At 35.3% G+C, this 21,359-nt stretch overlaps 1 protein-coding gene across 7 annotated transcripts in view; it reads left to right on the forward strand.

Moving 5' to 3' along the window:
• The window catches only part of KTN1 (kinectin 1), a 109,360-nt gene extending 88,279 nt beyond the window's left edge, over nucleotides 1-21,081 (forward strand). For 4 of the 7 annotated variants that reach the window (XM_040477223.1, XM_040477227.1, XM_040477225.1 and 1 more), the window contains 11 exons: nucleotides 2,034-2,123; nucleotides 6,215-6,295; nucleotides 7,085-7,174; nucleotides 7,303-7,395; nucleotides 8,524-8,595; nucleotides 8,834-8,917; nucleotides 9,081-9,164; nucleotides 11,786-11,869; nucleotides 13,491-13,583; nucleotides 14,894-15,014; nucleotides 20,598-21,081. In XM_040477223.1, coding sequence (XP_040333157.1) covers nucleotides 2,034-2,123; nucleotides 6,215-6,295; nucleotides 7,085-7,174; nucleotides 7,303-7,395; nucleotides 8,524-8,595; nucleotides 8,834-8,917; nucleotides 9,081-9,164; nucleotides 11,786-11,869; nucleotides 13,491-13,583; nucleotides 14,894-15,007 — 885 coding nt within the window. In that variant the 3' untranslated portion in view covers nucleotides 15,008-15,014; nucleotides 20,598-21,081. The remainder of the gene's footprint in view (nucleotides 1-2,033; nucleotides 2,124-6,214; nucleotides 6,296-7,084; nucleotides 7,175-7,302; nucleotides 7,396-8,523; nucleotides 8,596-8,833; nucleotides 8,918-9,080; nucleotides 9,165-11,785; nucleotides 11,870-13,490; nucleotides 13,584-14,893; nucleotides 15,015-20,597) is intronic. The other 3 variants (XM_040477226.1, XM_040477229.1, XM_040477228.1) reach the window with 1 other exon arrangement.
• Nucleotides 21,082-21,359: the final 278 nt, after the last annotated feature.

Genomic DNA, 21,359 nt, shown 5'->3' on the forward strand with positions numbered 1-21,359 from the left:
AAATTATGGGCCACTGTCATAGGCATTCTTGTATATTGTTTACAAAAGAGAACTAGAATTTATCCATGTTTCATCCTGTGATCGGTGAGGAGTATAAAACTTTACCCTTGTTTCAAACTTATCACCAAGTGCATGATGTTTTCTTACATAGCCAATGTTCTACAGAGAATAGAAATTGCAGTCTTCCTCTATTTTAATGGAATTTAGACTGTTTTTCAGGTAGCCTAGGTGTAAAGTGATGTTGATTGACTCAGAACCACAAGTTAGGTTGGAAGAGAAAGAAGTATGTACAAGAATTCCTTTAGTGTTTTAGATGATACAAATAAGTAATAATCTTACCTAAAATGTAGGAGAGGATGGTATACTACTTTTTCAGGTTTATCTTTAAATTAGTAAGTATTCTTGAGGAGCTACTATCAATGATAAGTTCACATGAAAGATACTTCGTATATATTACATTTAGATAAAGATAGCAATTTTCAACATAAGATCTTTTCTAGGCATTAAAGTAGAATGGAGATTGCTATCCACAACCAAACTACTGTATCAAATGAAAACTTTTTAGCAAAATTAGTACAAATCAAAAGTAACTTCTCATTTTTTTTGCCTCTTGTTATAAGTTTGACACTTGTTTCTTTTACTTAGATTCTTTTTACCTTGGAAAGCTTTCTAAAAAGTGCCTCTTTTCCTATTTTTCTTCGGTGATCGTTCTACCACTTCTGTGGTCAGATGATAAAAATGACCTCTTAATTGTGAATTAATTCTGAATCAGCGGTTAATTTTCTTTGAATGAATGTATCTTATGCAGTTAGATGGGTGTATTTCTGAAAAATAGTGAACTTTATCGAATCATTGAAAATACTCCATTAAAACATCTAGTAAAGCCCTGCCACTAATCTTGAGTAAAGTTTTTTTTGTGTCTGCAGAGAATATGATTAATCTCTAGTTTTTATTGTGTAATTTTAGATTTTCATGTTAGATTTTCTAAATTGGTGCGTATGCCTCTTAAATCAGTACTGGATTTCAAAGGTCGCATTTAGATGATGTTGGAAAGATAGGGTTGAGATGTTGTTAGCTTGCTTGCCTTCTTGTCACCTCAGCTTCATAAATGTTTTTTCTTGGCTTGGTTTAGGTGTGCATTTTTATAGATGTCATTTTTTAAAAAATCTGGTAGAGGTAGTTTGATTATTAGAGTTTTATTTTGCTTGTGATCAAGTTGTTACCCTAATTTTGACAAACCATGGTTTTGAGTTAATAATTGATACCCATTGTACTTGGTTTTAAAATCACCAAATTTAGACATGCATTTGTAATACCTTTAAATTTACAGCTGACAGAGTCGCTACAAGTGTCAGAATTAGTTTTCTTGATGCTTGGTATTAGTGAATTAATTGCCATGAGTTTTTCCTCTTTCCTCTTTTTCCCATATGTACCACCCATCAAATTTTGACAGCCTTTTTTTTCTTTGTTTAGCATAAGTAACTTCACTTGACCTTGAAGCTGGAAATGTGAGATTTGCCATTTTAATCCCATCATTATAGTCCATCAGTAGTGCATTTTTTTTTGTAGAGAGATTTGCTAGACCATAAGCCTCAGTGTTGCTCAGATGCATATTTTTTGCATATAGTTTAAATTTTAGCTATAGGAAGTGTTTTTTTTGTTGTTTTTTATAACATGTAGTTTAAAGTTTTAGCTATAGGAAGTGTATTTTTTGTTTTCTTATTTTTGTTTCTATTTTTTGAATTGAGGGGTAAATCACTTGATTTCTAATGGCAAGGGAATTATCAGATATTGCCTTGGCTTGATTAATATAAGACATGGTTATTTAGGATGCTTTAGAGATTTTGCAGATTTTTTCTTACAGAAGCATTTTAATATTTTAAAAAGAGAAATTTTAACTTTTACCAGTATTAAGATGAATTTTTAAAATACTGTGACTTTTTTCTCCCTTAGAACTTAAAAGACTGTAACATTTTTTTTTTTTTTTAATTCTATAATCTTGTAAGTTTGATTTGGTTCATCTTCTGCTTTAGGAAAGACAACAACATGTGGAAGCTGTTGAATTAGAAGCTAAAGAAGTTCTCAAAAAATTATTTCCAAAGGTGTCTGTTCCTCCTAATTTGGTAAGATTGATTTTTATTTCTTTGCACATGTCATCTTTATCATTATTCAAGGAAGTTGTAATGAGCATTCTGCACTTGGTTCACAAGTACATCTATTCCTTAATCTTTTCCATTTTTAACTTAGGGTGCTTTTGAGTAGGTAAGATAAATAACTTGGTTCAAAACTCATTTCTCTTTATACAACTGATACTTTTGTTGTATGCTACAAAATTTACGTAATATATTATTTAGAAGATCATAAGCATATTTGGGAAAGAAAAATTTCTTAATGTTTACTAAATCAGTAATGTTTTTAATTTTTTTTTTTTTCAACGTTTATTTATTTTGCGGACAGAGAGAGACAGAGCATGAACGGGGGAGGGGCAGAGAGAGAGGGAGACACAGAATCGGAAACAGGCTCCAGGCTCTGAGCCATCAGCCCAGAGCCTGACGCGGGGCTCGAACTCACAGACCGCGAGATCGTGACCTGGCTGAAGTCGGATGCTTAACCGACTGCGCCACCCGGGCGCCCCATCAGTAATGTTTTTAATGGCTTTTTTCAAAATAGACCTTAATTTTAAATGATTGCTTCTTAGTTTTAGGAGCACTTTATTTTCTAATTAAATGTGTTTAATACTTTGAGGCTTTTTTTTCTTTTCAAAACTCAACATCTGTTAACTTTTTTAAGCAAAAGGCTTGAAGGTAGTACAGAACAGCTTGCTTTACTTGAGGTTAAATGAGAAAAGTTGCTTTGATTCACAGAATTATTACAGTGAATATTTGAGGCAGAGAAAGTGAGTGTGCACGTAGTTTTGTAAAATGGTGTTGTAGGTCTTTTTTTAAAAATTTTAATGGAAAATTGTATACACACTCAAAAGGAGAATAGCATAATGAGCCTGATGTACCCCCTTCCATACATCAATACACAGTCTTGTTTTACCTCCTTTCCTGTACTTTCTAGATTATTTTGAAAGAAATCAAACATCAGAGCATTTCATCAATAGCTATTTTAGTATGTATTTCTAAAAGATAAGGATTCCTTTAAAAAAATTACATGAAAAAAATCTTTAATTTCATACATTTTGTCAATACATTTCTCCATTTGTTATATAAATTTTTAATTTTAATGAAATAACCACTTACTTTAGTGTTTTTTTTTTTTTTTTAATGTTTATTTATTGTTGAGAGAGAGAGACAGACCAAGCATGAGCTGAGGAGGGACAGAGAAAGAGGGAGACACAGAACCGAAGCAGGCTTCAGACTCTGAGCTGTCAGCACAGAGCCCACCGCAGGGCTTAAACTCACGAACCATGAGATCATGACCTGAGCTGAAGTCGGACACTAAACCAACTGAGCCACCCAGGCGCCCCACCACTTACTTTAGTTTGTTTTAATCAGGATCTTAAGTAAGGTCAATATGTAATTGGTTTAAGATGTCTCTTAGATTTTTTTTTTTTTTTTTTTTTTAATTCCATGGATCCCCTCCTAAATGTCAGCAACACCCCTTCTCTCTCTGTCTTTTTTTAAACCTAATGGTTTCATATGAAGTTTCCTAGTCTGGATTTAGCTGACTCCACCCTTGTAGTGTCAGTGTGTTCTCTGTCCTTTGTATATCTCATAAATTGCTGGTCCATAGAGGCCTGATTAGATTCAGATTCAATACTTTGGACGTAGGATGGAGTAGGGCAATATTTCATGGGCAGTGTTGTGCACTTCTGTCATGAGGTCTATAAATGTCTGCTTGTCTTTCTTTGGCCCTTTGGAACTTATTTAGGCTGGCTATCCAATCCTTTTGACATAGCAGTGCTATGTCAACATTTTCTACCTCAAACTTGGAATCAACTGTTTCTCCAAGGAACTCTTGGCTCTTTCTGTGGGCACTAAGTGTGGTATAAATAAACTTAACGGCCTGTTCTATGTGTAGTTTGACTTTAGCTCTTGTTCTCAGATTATATCTACATACAGTCTAAGTTGAACTTGTACGAGAAGCAACAATTCTTTTGTTTCCTTTGTAACTGTTGAGGATACATTCAGGTTTGATCAGTTTAGTAGATCTCTACCACTGTGGGTTTAACTGATGAGATAACTTGCACTGGATAGGCAAATGGACACATTGTCAGTTCTAGTGCTGGTCTTAACTTTGAACCTAGAAGAAGGGGTTGTTATTCATCTATTTTATATTTTTTCTTTTGTGGCCATAATGTGTTTTTAATTCTTTATTCCCACTTTAATTTTATTACTTAATGGAAATAACATTTGGGGATTGATTTCTTTGACAGTATTTTTATGAAACAAGAGAGTTAATGATTTATAATATCTATTTTTATAATTTAAAATTTTTTAATGTTTATTTTTGAGAGGTAGAGAAAGAGACAGAGTGTGAGCAGGGAAAGGGCAGAGAGAGAGAGACAGAGACAGAGACAGAGACAGACATAGAATCTGAAGCAGGCTCCAGGCTCTGAGTTGTCAGCACAGAGCCCGACGTGGGACTTGATACCACAAACTGCGAGATGATGACCTAAGCCAAAGTCAGACACTTAACCGACTGAGCCACCCAGGCACCCCTTGTAATATCTATTCTTGAAAGGTTGTGTAAGATCACCAGCATTAAAAATCCTTTTTTATGTAACAGATTTATTCTTACCAACGGTATTACCCACCCTCAATAGCCAAATGTTTTTGACACTATAAATGTTTATAAATCGCCGTTAGACTTGGATGATGATATTTGGCTTTTGTTCATCCACTTGTTAAAAGTTGAATATTTCTGCATGTAGTCTATATTTGAGGAATATATTAACTATACCTCTTAGAGTGTAGTGTTTTAGGTTTTTAAAGGTATGAAGGATAGGATAATTTATTTAACTTAAGATAATAAAGCAGCTTTAAATTTAATCTTAAGCCAATATAGTCAGGTATAAAAGGACTTGTATACCCGAAGTATAATCCTTTTACTGTTTTCTTTTGCTTTTGTGCTAAGCAAATCCTTATAGGAGAGATCTAAACTATATAACCTAGAGGAATGTTTACAAACATTAAGCAACTAAATTAGCTTTTCAGCTGACTTTTATTGAATCCTGGTATTTGAAGCTAAGTAAGATTTTAATAGTACATTTATTCTTGGATCAAATTTATAACATGAGAGTGTTTTTCTTTTTTTTTAATAGAGACTTGACTAATTTATACTGTGGGGTATTGTATTGTGGGGGTGATCTCAGCATCCGGTTTTATTGTTTTTTTTTAATTCTTATTTGATAGAGTATAGAGAATCCTGATTCAGCACATAAGTAATGCTTGATATTAGAGTAGTTAATAGAAATTTCATGTGTGTTCTTTTTTCTTGGAGTAAATTGAACCAAGGACTTTAAATCAAATTTCCTCTTCTTCTTCTTTTTAGGTATTTGTTAACAAATACTCTTTACCAGAGTTTAAAATTTGGATAAGAAGCATTAAAAATGTAACACAATTTGTTCTAAAATTTAGAATAATTACTAAAGCCAAAATATATGCCTGGGTTTGCATCCATTTAACCTATTAGCACAAATAGAGTTTTTGTTATTTTTAAACAAGTAAATGTGTATTCTTATCACTTCTCACTATGATTTTAAAAACACTTCATAATACATATTTGAGGTATGTTCAGAATCTCTGGAGCATCTTCATGGAGTTTGAAATCCTCTGAATTGAGTATTTTCCTTTGAACTTTCAGTTTGAGAACTCGGAATACTTAGTTTTTGAGAACTGGTTTATCTGAAAAAAGTTTTGAAAATTCTTTCTCTGTTTTAAAGATTGAATCTGTTTGTCCTGGCACTATTTAAGTGGTAGAGGCTGGAATTAAGTGAGCCTAGATCTCTATCTAAGTCCTGAATTCAGTTGCCGATAACCTTGGTCAAAGTAAATAAGATTTGATTTTGATGGTAGTACCTAGGTATATTTTTAGTGTTTATTTTCAAATCTGGATTAGGTACAATTTACACAGCAGTTTATTTTTCTTTGAAATTTCCAGAGAGGGGGTTTCTTTCATTGTCCTCTAGTTTGGTTATTTAAAATTTTGTCCCTATTTCATTTAGGTATTTTTGGAAATTGCTTATTTTGACTTTTCTTTTTTACAGAATTATCGTGAATGGCTGCATGGATTTGAAAAGAAGGCAAAAGAATGTGTGGCTGAAACTTCAAGTTCAGAGGAAGTTAAGGTTAGTTCAAGAAATGAAGTATCTCTGTTTTAACCGACATGGAAAAATGAAGTAAATCTGAATTTACCTTTATGAGCGTGGAACAATAAAGTATATATTATGAGTAGAATAATGACCTTTTGAGAAAGTGTAAGAAAGTGATTTCATTTTGTATAAATTTTGGTAGAAATGCCACAAGTCTTCATTGCATTTGGTACATATACAAAGCTAATGTTTGCTGTTTTTTTAACTCCGTATTGTAATCACTTCTAAAACTGTATATTTAACTATCTCTTACTCTGTTTTTAGTCTGTTTAAAAAGTAAAGATCAGTTGAGGTAGGTAGGTAGAAACTGACTGGTTTGCTAAAGTATCCCCAAATACATCATTAAGAGTGTTCAGAATCTAGATGTGTCTTTATCTTTGCTAATGTTTGGAAGATATTTTGTATCTCAAGTGGCATGAATAAAATCCTCTTTTCCATGTGTGTGTAGCATAGGTATTGTGACTTGACTTCACTTGTGGGTCTGCTTTGATTTTACCATCCTGCTAAAGAGCGATAAGTCTATTTATTATAAAATTGTGTAATATATTTTATAATAATCAGACTCAGGGAGTTTTATTAGCGAAGACTGAGTGACCAAAAAGGTCATTGAACTTTATTTTTACTTAAGAAGGTTGAAATGTATTGTTTCACTACAAAGCAGTCAGAAATCATTTGTCAAAATATACCATTAAATACTGCAACAAATTTGAAGTACACAGTTTCCTGGTAAAACTAGAGAACTTTTCTTTATTTTATTCTCTGTAGGTTCTAGAGCACAAGTTGAAAGAAGCTGATGAAATGCACACATTGTTACAGCTCGAGTGTGAAAAATATAAATCCGTCCTTGCAGAAACAGTAGGAAATGATTTTTAGTCTACATTTTAGTTTTATTTTTAAATTATTAACTTATTCCTTAGAGTCTTAAATACTGATCTTGTCATTAGAACATGAATTTTTCAAAACAACCATTCTTTTGTCCATAGGAAGGAATTTTACAGAAGCTACAGAGAAGTGTGGAGCAAGAAGAAAACAAATGGAAAGTTAAGGTCGATGAATCACAGAAGACTATTAAACAGGTATTTACAAAAGAAAAGCATAGTGCAGTAGTTCTGAAGAATGTGGGCCCTGGATCAGTAGCATCAGTGTAATGTGGAAACTGGTTAGAAATGCTTTTTCTTGGCCCCACCTGAGGTTTTCTGAATATGAAACTGTGGGGACAGCAGTCTGTGTTTCAGACACCCCCACAATGGATTCTAATGCCCACCCAAGTTTGAGAATCACTTGTTTAGTGTACGACCAGACAGTAGTGATAGAGGATGTAAAGTGCTTTGAACGTAAGGCAAAGAATTTGGGGTTCAAAATAAGCTTTACATTGGGGCTCCTGGGTGGCTCAGTTGGTTAAGCGGCTGACTTTGGCTCAGGTGATGATCTCGCGGTCCGTGAGTTCAAGGCCTGCATTGGGCTCTGTGCTGACAGCTCAGAGCCTGGAGCCTGTTTCAGATTCTGTGTCTCCCTCTCTCTGACCCTCCTCCATTCATGCTCGCTCGCTCTCTCTCTCTCTCTCTCTCTCTCTCTCTCTGTCTCAAAAATAAATGTTTAAAAAAAAAATTAAAAAAAAAATTTACAGCATTGATATGTGATCCATGATACAGTATTCAAGAAAAACTTCTTCTTTTCATGTGATCTGAATGTTACTGTAATTTTTCTCCCATTTATTTGGCTGTGGTAAAGGGTGTCATCTCTGTGGTAGTCATCTTTGTATGGTGACAGATAGTAACTAGACTTTGGGGGCCATTTGGTAATGTATGAAAGTAATCGAATCACTATAATGTACACCTGAAACTAACAGGATATTGTATGTCAATTATACTTCAATAAAAATATGTAATAATCACTTGTTTTCCAATGCCAACCTGTGCAAAATCTAGGGTTGCCAATGGTATTCTGTGTTAATGCATTTGGGGATTAAATACAGCCAGTTATTGATTGTTTTAAAAAAATTCAGCACTTTTAGCTAGGCCTTAATATAATATCATGCAAATGGGGTGGGTTTTGACTACTGGTTAAATCAAATGTCATACTCTCATATTTAAGGTCTTTTAAAATTCAGTATGGTTTTAAATGAGATACATTTCAGAACCTCTGAAGTGTCTGCTTAAACTTCTACAAGGTTTACGTGGTCATATGATTGTTTCGCATTTCAGATGCAGTTGTCATTCACATCTTCAGAACAAGAGCTAGAGCGATTAAGAAGAGAAAGTAAAGATATTGAAAATGTATGTTATTTCATCACTTGTAACTTGTGGACTCATTTTTAGTATTAAGGGTTGTCTTAAGATCTATGTTTTAAGATTTCTGTTATCTAATGATGCAGTTGTTATGCTTTTAAGAATATCGTGGGTAGTGTTTGAGATGATAAAGTGTTATGTTTGTGTTATAACTTTTCATTATGGGGGAGCATCGTGAAAGGAGATCTTAAATATGTTAACTTTCCCTTCTTTGTTGCTTTGCCAGCTGAGAAGAGAGCGAGAGCATTTGGAAATGGAACTAGAGAAGGCAGAACTTGAGCGATCTACCTATGTTACGGAAGTCAGAGAGGTACTTACAATAGAACTTTTTCTACCTTGCTTCTCAATTTAAATGAAGTTTATTAACAGTGATAGTATTTCCGTAGAAGTTGTTTGTGGCGGAGCTTCCGAGTAGCATACAAAACATGGGATATCATAAGGAGATCAATCTTAAACTCTAAACTTCATTGCAGCTGAAAGATCTGTTGACTGAATTGCAGAAAAAACTTGATGATTCATATTCTGAAGCAGTAAGACAGAATGAAGAGCTAAATTTGGTAAGAAGCTTGTTCTCCGCTGGGTATCAAGTAGGCTCTGAAAACACTTGTGTTGACATGTGGAGAAGCCATCCAGACTTCTTCTCCTTGCTAACCTCTTTAGCTTGGCATTTTTGTAAGTTTAAGATAATCTTCATATTCTGATGACTTCCTAAGATGATCTTTCTTTTCTTTACTCCTAAGATGACCCCTCCTTTCTTAGCTCCTAACAATAGCATGTTGGGCTTGCAACTCTTCTCCAGAAAAAATTTCTGTGTTTTATAAAACCTGTTTCTTGGACAGCATTATTTTCAGTGAATAAAGAAGTGAATCAGACAGCTAAATAAATATTGGCTGAATTGTGAAGATTGTTTTCTCAGTTACCATGCTTAACTGGACCTCTTATTTTCTAACCTGGAAGGAGATTATTGAAGGTTGAAGATACGTCTTCTTCATTCAAGGACGATAATTCATTCCATATTTTAACTGGTCTTTCTATAGATTATAGATAACAAAAAGCTTGTGAAAAATCTTTATCATTATTATAACATTTAGAGCATAGTAATTCTAATCTATAAACTTAAAGATAACTAAGTTTAGCTAAATGCCTTATAAAACATAGAGTACCCTGTATTCCCACTCTTAAATTTTCTGGAAATTTACACTGATTATGACAAGCTTAGTTGTTAGATAAATAAGTTGTTGTATGTTTCAAACAATCATGTCTTTCTGTGACTTAAAAATTGTTATAGCACATGACTAGATTTAAAGTACTTAGATAAACTCTAGGAAGATTATAAGATTGTAAGTTCCTCTTAGCCCAAATTAATCCTGCACAGTTTGGAACTTTCTTATACTGCTGTGTATATCAAAGAAAACTTCTTAACTCACTCATTTGGCTGGTTTTCTGTGTTATGGCAGTGATTTATGGGAATGAGTTTTCAAAGTAGGCCTCTTTGAAATGTACACATTTGAGCCTTCCCCTCCCCTCCCCTTTAGTTTTGAAATAAAATTTTGGTTTTTACTTATCTTCATTTTACTTTAATTAAGTCATTTCCACCGCAGTGTGTGACTAGTTTTATATATATGCTATTATATTGCACATATGCTATTATATTGCACAGATTGGGACCGAGATTATGTCACAGCTATAAGCCATAAGCCCTACCCTACAATGTGTTGTTAAAAAATGTTTAACTACTATTGTTAGAGATCTTACTTTTTAAAAATTTTATTTTTAAGTTTATTTTTGAGAGAGAGAGGGAGAGAGAGTGAGCAGGGGAGGGGCAGAGAAAGAGGAAGACAGAGGATCTGAAGCAGGCCTTGCCCTGACAGCAGAAAGCCCAATGTGGGACTTGAACTCACGAACTGTGAGATCATGACGGGAACTGAAGTTGGAAGCTCAACCAACTGAGCCACCCAGGCACCCCAAGATTTTACTTTTAACTTTGGTCCTTGGTAGCTGACTCCAACGGTAGTATCGAGCCCATAGGATTATAGTTTAGTCTTCATTTGGCCTGATGTTCTCTTTGTAGTTTTTCCCTACTTCCATTAAGAGACCATTTTAAATGGTATTTGTTTCTTATTTTTGCCTTGAATCTTCATTTGAGTCTTCTTTTTGTTTGCTCAGGATAACTGTTGCCACATTTTAAGATAAAATAATTTTGTTTTCCTGTACATATTTTGTGTGTTTGGAATAATCTCTCTGATGTACTAAATTAGAGTTAGGTAAAGGAGCAAAAACTGAAGCATTTGGGTATTTAAATAGAGTTCCCAAAATCAAATTTCCACATGAAAAGTCCCTCACTAATTTTCTCTCCAGTTTGAAGGTTAGGATCTTCTATTTCCCCTTTATGGGTCTTGAGGAACTGTTTGGAAATTTAGGCCAATGGGTGCGAGGCAAGGTCAGTTAACCTGCCTGATGACTTTAATAAGAAAGTCATTTTTTTGTCAGTATAATCCCTTTCCCTTATTCATATTTAATTGGAACATTTATCATGAGAAAAGGCATTATATACTGACACTAGAGTTTATGGAACTTTACAACTATTTTGACAAAGTGGTTGTTGAGACATATCTTAAGATATCTCTTGTATAATTAGGCCATTGTGGTCTTGCACTGACTGATCTCTTCAGTGATGGTTTAAAGGATTATCAACTTCTAAATTTTTAAGTTTTCGTTTTACTGTATTTGTAATCTTCTGTTCGATGTCCTTTAAAATATTACACAGTTGACTCTTAACTGGAGAGGTCAAGAAAGCCTTAAAAAACTAATGAGTAAAATTTCTGACTACTTGCCTTTTAATTGGGAATAATTTAAATATGAACGAAGTACTTAATGAATAGTGATTAGTGACACTTTTTAAAGGCCCTTTACTGGAATGTGATGGTTTTGTTTTTACATTTGCAGTTTTCTATTCTAAACTCTAGTTTGTTTCTATAGCTTTTCTTATATTTAGCTTTACAGATGGGAACCTCCACCGCTTAGCTTTTCTATACATCTGGTGCAGCATATTGGCTAATCCACTGTGCATAATAACTGTTAGCGATTCCATTCTTTCTCTTTCATTCTTCTAGAGGTCTCAGCACAATCAAAGAAGGATGCAGATTAAGTTAACTGTGGTGTTCCTTTATTTTTACAGTTAAAGACACAGTTAAATGAAACACTCACAAAGCTTAGAACTGAACAAAGTGAAAGACAGAAGGTAGCTGGCGACTTGCATAAGGTAAGATGCGGCTTGTCCTGAAGATGCCATATCATCATACTGTGTTGTGCTTTGAATCTTAAGCAAACACACTGCTAATTGTAGATTTTTTTTTTTTTTTTTGCATATTAATGTGTTTATAAATTGAAGCTGTTTTACAGTCACATTTTTGGAACAAAAATTTTCGCTTGTTTTTCCATTCTTAATTTGCTTCATTATTTCAACACATATATATATATAAGTACTTGCTTTATAAAGTATAGATTAAGTTTTAAATTTGAGTGAAGGTACTCTTAAAAATTTGGTTATATCCATTTATTGTTTTGTTGAGATTTGCTTATGTAGTTGCTTACAAAGTATGTTTCTTTAGATTTTTATAGATCTAAAAGATGTTTCAGAAATTTGTGCCTTTTGTTTCTTTGTAGAAGTACACTTTCTTTGTCTCATATAAATGGGCAGTTTTTAAGATTACATTTCTTTTTACATTAGGTTAACAAGTTATTTGTAATTGTTATTAGATATTTTTAGTAATGCAGCTTACATATGCTTATATCAGCTGCTTTAGAGTCTGTGTTTGTGGGAGTCATTAGCAAAACAAATATGTCACTTTTTTAAAAGTTGAGAGAAATATTTTTATTTGTTCTGTATGGTATAGCTTATAATTGTTATCTAGAAGCCTAGGAATCTATAGAGTACATTTAGCATGATGGAAAACACAATCTAGGAATTCAGAATAGCTTTAAGTTACTTTGGTGTTAGTGTTATCAGAACATAAAATGTGAACTCAGGATGTTTTGTATCAGAGCTCAAACTTAGATACGTGATACATTGTCAAGGATGAGCAATCTGATTTACTTTGATATGTGCTTTTAATTTTTGACCTTGATCAAAATATACAACGTGCGCTTTTAGCCTAGCAGTTTGGTTTCTCAGATACTAAGGATATTAAACAGGTGCTGGAAGATAAGGATGTGCCGTGTTACTTAAAACAGAAATACTGTGCAACATTTGATTGGAAATGCACATAAATATTTATTGATATAAAAAGTTAACAAAAATACTTTGTGAAACAAACAAGTATAAAACAGCATGTATGTTAAAATCCCATTTATATGAAAGTTTCTGCCCATATTTTCTACTGTTGCAAGATGTATACAAGAGGGATCTGGACAAGAGAGTCTGGGCAAACCCACTGACTTTTTTAGGATTTGTGGGGCATGTATGGTTTCTCTCACATATTCATTTTTGCTGGTGTGCTTAACACAATGCTTTAAAAATGTAAAAACCACTCTTAGTTTGTGAGCTATACAAAAACAGGCTGTGTCCAGAATTGGCCGATGCCTTATCTAGACTAATAATAACCTAAATATCAACTGTGGTTATTTCTTTTTTAAATTTCTTTATACATTTTCTGTATCGTTTGAACTTTTCAAACAATAAGCAGTGAGCATGTGTTTTTATAATCTGGTCAGGGAGGAAGCTGTTTTCATTTTGGAGAGAAAAACAATAGATTGGCTGTACCTGTATTTTGACATGAGCTTTATTTAATCTTGTACAGAATATGTAAGAAAATCGCTCATTTTTTTTCTCATATGTTTATCAATTGTAGTATTTCGAGGCTACCATATTGTTTTCCTTACAGGCTCAACAGTCACTCGATCTTATCCAGTCAAAAATAGTAAAAGCTGCTGGAGACACTACTGTTATTGAGAATAGTGATGTTTCCCCAGACACGGTATGCGTTTTCTTTAACTGCACATCTCTAGGCTAATTACCTTGTAAATCACGTGAAGAATAAAAAGTGTGCAAGAACCATCTCTGACTTAAAAAATGTCTTTGTTGGGGCGCCTGGGTGGCGCAGTCGGTTAAGCGTCCGACTTCAGCCAGGTCATGATCTTGCGGTCCGTGAGTTCGAGCCCCGCGTCAGGCTCTGGGCTGATGGCTCAGAGCCTGGAGCCTGTTTCCGATTCTGTGTCTCCCTCTCTCTCTGCCCCTCCCCCGTTCATGCTCTGTCTCTCTCTGTCCCAAAAATAAATAAACGTTGAAAAAAAAAATTAAAAAAAAAAAATGTCTTTGTAACGTATGTCCATCAGTTACGTTGAATTCTTACCGAAAGCCATCTTTTCTATGATATATTTTATCTCTGAAGTGCAGTGTTTTTATTAAGTATGTTTTCACTTTAGCTTAATAAGGTGTTGTATTCATTTTAATGTTTGTGTTGCAAGTATTATGGTATACTGCTTAAGAGTGTGGACTTTGGTAGACTGCCGCCTGGGCTTGAATCCTGACCCTGCTGCTTAGTAGCTTTGGACAACTTTCCTTAGCCTCTCTGTGCTTTAGTTGCCCCATCTGTGAAAGGCAGTGATAATAGTACCAATCTTGTAGAATTGTTTAAGGGAATAAATGAGTTCCTATATAAAACACTTAGAATAGTCTGTAACATTTACACTAGTGCCTAGCTCAGTATACGTGAACTTAACTTTTACTGTTATGAATGTGCTTTCCTTTGGTGTCCGGCGAATTTTTTTCTGAAAAGAGAAATGGATTTATAACTGATATTCAGGGTCTAGATTGTTGCCTTTGTTGACCTAGTAACATTTGTAACCTAGCTTTCTTTGGTGTAACCTTATTTGCACCCCTAGGTAGCAAACAATATTTCTTTTTTAATGTTTGTTTATTTTTAAGAGAGAGAGAGAGACAGAGCGTGAGTGGGGGAGGGACAGAACATAAAAGAGAGAGAGAGGAAGACACAGATTCTGAAGCAGACTCCAGGCTCTGAGCTGTCAGCACAGAGCCCAACGTAGGGCTCAATCTCATAAACCGTGAGATCATGACCTGAGCCCGTCGGATACTTAACTGACTGAGCCACCCAAGTCCCTTGCACACACTATATTTCTTTATGTGGTTTTTGTTATTATTTATTCTCATGTGATTTTCAGTATTTTTCATGTTTGTATTTAAAACAACAATAAAATATTTTCTATTTTGGTTGCAAATGCCTTTTCCTTATTCTGGAGTTTCTCATCACTTTCCCCTTCTCTTTAGGAGTCTTCTGAGAAGGAGACGATGTCTGTAAGTCTAAATCAGACTGTAACACAGTTACAGCAGCTGCTTGAGGCAGTAAACCAACAGCTCACAAAGGAGAAAGAACACTACTAGGCATTAGGTAAGGATAACTGAAGTGTCATTGTCTGTGGGTTATTGACACTGTGTATGTGAGTGTGTCTGTAGCGTATGCTTGCCGTGAGCACGGAAGCTCTTGTTGCCCTAATGGAAATATTCCCCCTTTCTCACTCTCTGTACCTCCAGATGATAGCTTTAGGTTTCTTGGAGCTTTATTACCATCTCTTACATATTTTGGTCTTGTGGCTTGGAGGGGGAAAATCCTTTTATTTTTGCCACCTTTGACCTTCTTATAAAACAGACTCTCTTGTAACTTGTTTACCTAGGTTTTGTTCATTGCATAATGTGTGCACCTGTTTCTTTAGTTTATCCTCATCTTCGTTCTGGTACAGAATCTATGTGATTTTTTTTAATGACTTGGTAAAATAAAGTGACTAATGTTTTTACTGAGGTAAGATGCTGAATTGAAAATCAGATTATCACAATTTCTTTAAACTGGAAACTGAGTTTTACTTATGTGTGCTTATAGGGTAAAGAAATTCCCCTTTTTTTAATGTTTATTCATTTTTTGAGAGTGAGTGAGTGAGTGGAGGAGGGGCAGAGAGAGGGAGACACAGAATCCAAAGCAGGCTCCAGGCTCTGAGGCATCCTCATAGAGCCCGATGCAGGGCTCAAACCCACGAACTGTGAGATCATGACCTGGGCTGAAGTTGGAATTTTAACTGACTGAGCCACCCAGGCACCCCAAGAAATCCCAGTTTGTAACTCCTGAAGTGAGAGTCTGAATTGAAGATAGATAAACCTATCATTAACCTAACCATGTTATGAAATTTTATTGCCCTCAGGATAGGTTAGGTGTCCTGGAAAAGTTGAACGGGTCACCATTTTGATTACAGGGGCAGCAGTCTATGTATTTCACTTTTATAGAATGATTGACTTCTGACCTGTCTTGGTATAAAATCTCCTTTAAAATGCTATTTCAGGTCAGTTACCTCTAAAAGACTTTGTAGATAAACCCAGCTCATTATTTTAACCTGCCAGCAAAAATAATTACTCCTTAATCTTTTATCCTTGGTAAACTGATCTCTCCATAGCATATAAACTTCTGCCACATTACCTCCCTTCTCCAAATTGGAAAATAACCTGCTTCCTGTTTCATTGGGAAACTCTTTCTCTCATGTTTTCAGCCTTACTCTCTTTACTGCACATGTTCCTTCTGCAGTCTTAAAAACCTGTTCTGATGTCTTATTTTAACCTCGTACTTCCTTCAGGATACCACCTTAATTTTGTTTGTTTGTTTGTTTAACAGATATTCTTAAACTATTCTCACACTATGCACTTCTCTACTTGTTGTTAACAGCTTCCTCTAGTCTAGAATACCATTCCAGTGAAAACTTTTTTGCTGGGGTCATTAGTGATTTCCTAATTGCTAGATCTGATACAGGACTTTCTTTTAATACTGAAAGTATAAGAAAGTATAATAGTTTTCAGTATAAAGAACTGAAAATAGTTATGAAATATGCTAAATATGCTAGAGTCAGTCCATAGGCCTTTGTGTGATAGGGAAAGGGCTTCATTTTTGAGAGCCTAAAAAATTCCAAGAATACTTACTATCCTTGTCTTTCAACCTTGTCAGTGGCATCTCTCCGTCATCTCAGAGGTGTTCTTTAATATTTCTTTTTCTTCCCAAACACATGGTTTGCTCATATTAAGTCTTGTGAACCTGTTTCTACATTGGTCTTTATCATATTAAGTTTGAGACTAAATACTGATTAATGGTAGTATAACACTTTTATTTTTCAGATTTGTTTTCTCTGAGGTATGAAATTGTAGTAACTTTTAAAATATATATATCCTGGCAGTACAACTAAAACTGAGCTATTGTTTGGCAGGTAGCTCCCCTGAGTGCTAACTCTTATCAGCTAATGAACAGAAGTCCGGGTTTGACAAGTGAAAGGGTGGTTGAGCATCAGCAGTGCGTTGTGAAGGATAGGATGGATTGTATGAAGATCACCGTCCACCAGGCACTTGAGAACTCTGTCATCTATAGGTTCTACCCGGCATTGACAGTGATAACACTTCCCTACACAACCATTGGTTCCCACAGCTCTTCTTTGTGCCCTTTAAATGTTTATGTTACCAGGGGTGCCTGGTTCGCTCAGTCGGTTGAGCGTCCGACTTCAGGTTATGATCTCACGGTTCGTGAGTTCAAGCCCCTCCCTGTCAGGCTCTGTGCTGACAGCTCAGAGCCTGGAGCCTGCTTCAGATTCTGTCTCCCTCTTTCTCTGATCCTCCGCCGCTCACATTCTGTCTCTCTCTCCCTCAAAATAAATGAACATTAAAAAAAATTTTTTTAAATGCTTATGTTACCCTCAGTGTTTTAACTTTAGCCATCATTTTTGCTCAGTGTTTCCTCCCTCTCGTTGAACTCTCTTAAAACTAGTACTTATGATGAGAAAAAAATCCAAACTACTACCTGATGATTAAATTGGAAGTTTAATTTGCTTAATCATCAAAATGTAGATAATAGATTAATATCTGATGTCAGGAAAATTACTTCTTTTTAGTATGTACCACAAGTACATATGAATTGTTCAGAATAATGCTGTACAGTTTTGATAAGGCAAAGACAGTGTTTGAAAGACAAAAAAGAGAGGTGATGATATGTAGTAATTTAGTTTTCTAAATCCTAATATATGTTACTTAGCATGTAGGGGTAGGTATATTGATCTTACAGACATAATTTGTAAACCCTTAAGCCTTCTCTTCTCTTTTGGAAGTCTTCCTATCCATCTCCTATCCCTCCTCCCTCTCTCCCTCCCCAAAAGAGAAGATTATCATTCCTTCCCTTTTTCATGAGTTGAGGTCATTTTTTTCAGCTTTGAACTGGCAACACTAGTACTTTATAGTATACCTTTTTTTTTTGTTACCTATCTTTCAGATATCTATTTTTCTTTATGTTTCATATTTGCCTAGCTTCTCAGTATTCAAAGTGTGTATCTGACCATATCAGAAGATTTTATTACTCCAGAGTCTTAGTCTGGGCTGCTGTAACAAAAATCCCATAGACTGGGTGGCTTAAACAACATTTATATTTGATGGTTCTGGGGGCTGCAGAGTCCAAGATCAAGGCTGCAGTAGATTCTGTGCCTGGTGAGACCTTCCTGGTTTAAAGACGGTCATCTTCCCACAGTGTCCTTGCATGGCAGAAGGGGCAAGAGAGCTCTCTTCGATCTCTTTTAGAAGGACACTAATCCCATTCATGATGGTGGAGTCTTCCAAAGGCCTCACTTCCAAATGCCATTGCATTGGGAGTTAGACTCTCAACATATAAATTTTGGGAGACACAAACATTCAGACCATAACATTCAGGTCCTGTTACCTTGGAACCAGCGTATGGAATCCTGGGGAGGTAGGATGATAATTTTAAAAGCAGTCACTTTATGAGTGTGCTCCTAAGCATGAGCAAGCTTCTGACAGGTGGTCATTCATTTAATCTTGACAACAACCTAGGACGGTAGATAGGTGGTATTATTATTATCATTATCATTATTGATTATTACCATTTTACAACGGACCCAAAGAGGTTCCTGTAATTTGCCCAAGGTCATGCAGCTGGTAACTGGGTGAGCTGGGATTTGAGTCGAGGTGATCTCTGCCCAGCACCTATGCTCTTAATCAGTGCTTTTCTTCTCCTTTAATCCACGCATTCTGTGCTCTGACCCCTTTTGTTGCTGCTTTCTTTTCTCTTCATCTGGCTAATCCTTAGTTGCCAGCCTCTTCTTGCTCGAGTAGTCAATTCTGACTTTTTCCTAAAGTTGGTATTTGGTTTGTCAGTAGTGAATTGGAGAGGCTCTCGATGTTATCCAGAAAAAATTGAGGGGAAGTTTTGTGTATGTGTTTTGCATGTATGTTCATTCCCTACTCTTGTGTGACAAATAGATTTTTTTGTATGATGTAGTTGTCTCTTGTTTCTGAAAGAAAGATGTTCTTTTATAGCAGTATTGAAGCATAAAGACTAGTGTTCCAGATAAAAGCTGGCATTTATTTCTACGTGTTACACTGGCTGTCACAGTGCTCAGGTTTTCATTTTCTGTGATATGTTTGCGTAGCACTTAATAGTATCCTGTACCAGTGGGCTAGGTAGACTTTCTGATCCCCTACTAATCTTGTTTTCAATTAGAGAACATGATAACCAGTGAGAATTTTGCTTTTTAACTTTCTAATTCTTTTCCCCTCAACTTTTTATTTTGAAAAAGTTCACACATAAAGAAAAGCTGAGGGGCGCTTGGGTGACTCAGTTAAGCGTCTGGCTCTTGATTTCGGCTCAGGTCATGATCTTACACTTCGTGAGTTTGAGCCCCACATTGGGGCTCTGTGCTGACAGTGTGGAGCCTGCTTGGTATTCTCTCTCTCCCTCTCTCTCTGCTTGTCCCCTGCTCACGCTCGCTGTCTCAATATAAATAAACTTAAAAAGAAAAGCTGAAAGAATGGTGCAACACTCATACATCCTTCACTTGCTTGATCTCTTTATGTGTATACATGTATTTTGTTGATGTCAAACCATTTGAAAGTAACTTACAGATACCATGACATTTTATCCCAAAGCACTTCAATATGTATCTCTGAAGAACATAGTCATTCTCTTATAAATCCACAGTAGTATCATTATCACAGCCAAAAAAACAAAAAAAAAAACCCAAGAAACAAAAAAATCCCTCAAAAAAGCAGTAGTTCTATAAAATCATCCAGTATTAAAACCATATATTCAAATTTTTTCAATTTTACCACAGATACCTTTTTAGCTGTTTTTCGCAAACCAGTCACAATTGTATGTGTTGTGTTTGGATAAGTCTTTTTAGTCTCTGTAACGGCTTTTAAAGTTTCACTTCTTATAGTCATTTTATCTGACTTGGAAAGCTTCACATGACCTCAGAAAATCTCATCCTGAAACTTTGTTCATTCATGGGGGAGAGTTGTAAATTCCAGTGCGCCTCACCTTATTAGCTTTATATTTTCTTGAGTAAAACTAATAAAAATGGATTCCCGGTGTTGTTCTTTTAAAAGTTTCCTAATAGTACTTTCTTTCTTTCTTTTTTTAAAATATACTTTATTGTCAAATTGGCTTCCATACACTACCCAATGCTCATCCCAACAGGTGCCCTCCTCAATGCCCGTCACCCACTCCCCCCACCCCCGCCCCGTCAACCTTCAGTTTGTTCTCTGTATTTTAAGAGTCTCTTATGGTTTGCCTCCCTCCCTCTCTCCCTGTTTGTAACTTTGTTTTTGCCCTTCCCCTCCCCCATGGTCTTCTGTTAAGTTTCTCAAGATCCACATATGAGTGAAAGCATACCGTATCTGTTCCTAATAGTACTTTCAAATCCCTACATTATTCTCAGTTTGGTCTGAGGTTTTCACTCATATATTTTTAAATCCACCTCATAAGCTTCTGAATCCTGAGATTTTTTTCTTGTTTTCGATTACCATTAGTATAGTTGCTTTGATCCTGGTCAAAAGAGCAGGCTAGATCAAATAGAGTATATATTTTTGATGTTTGACAAAATGTCTTCTGATTGCCTTTTGTTTCTTGTCTTAAAATGAATTTCTTCTTTCTGATCTTTTACAGAGTGAAGCAACTGGGAAGCTGTTCATTCAAGGATAACAGAAGGCATTGTATTATATTTTGCCAAATTAAAGCCTTATTTATGTTTTCACCCTTTCTACTTTGTCAGAAACACTGAACAGAGTTTTGTCTTTTCTAATCCTTGTTAGACTACTGATTTAAAGAGAGAAAAAAAAAAGCCAACTCTGTAGACACCTTCAGAGTTTAGTTTTATAATAAAAACTGTTTGAATAATTAGACCTTTACATTCCTGAAGATAAAATAAACATGTAATCTTTTATCTTATTTTGCTCAATAAAATTGTTCAGAAGATCAAAAGTGGTAAAGACAATATAAAATTTAACATTTTAATACTGATGTTGTACACTGTTTTACTTAACATTTTGGGGAGTAACTGCCTCTGACTTCAAGAAAACACTTTTTTGTTGCTAATGTAATCCGTTTTTTGTAATGGCGTCAGCAAATAAAGGGATGCTTATTATTCAGACTTGCTCCAATTTTCATTGCGCTGTAACAGATCTCAGTCCTACAGATCGACATGATTTAGAATACAGTTATTAACTGCAGCTTTTGGACAGGAAAGATAGGTGTTACTGTTCATACACCTTCTCTGAGGGGAGTTCTGGGTCTTCTCTGTGGCTGTGTGCAGTGTAAACTGTGTCCGGCAGCGCATGGGAAGGAGGAGGCACAAGAATACAGCTCTCAAACTCACCACTGCAGCTTCAGGTGGGAGAGCTCTCCTTTTACACTTCCTGTTACTTTCTT

Source organism: Herpailurus yagouaroundi, unplaced genomic scaffold (genome assembly GCF_014898765.1).
Source record: "Herpailurus yagouaroundi ecotype Mexico unplaced genomic scaffold, PumYag 141, whole genome shotgun sequence".
In the NCBI taxonomy this organism is placed as follows: Eukaryota; Metazoa; Chordata; class Mammalia; order Carnivora; family Felidae; genus Herpailurus; species Herpailurus yagouaroundi.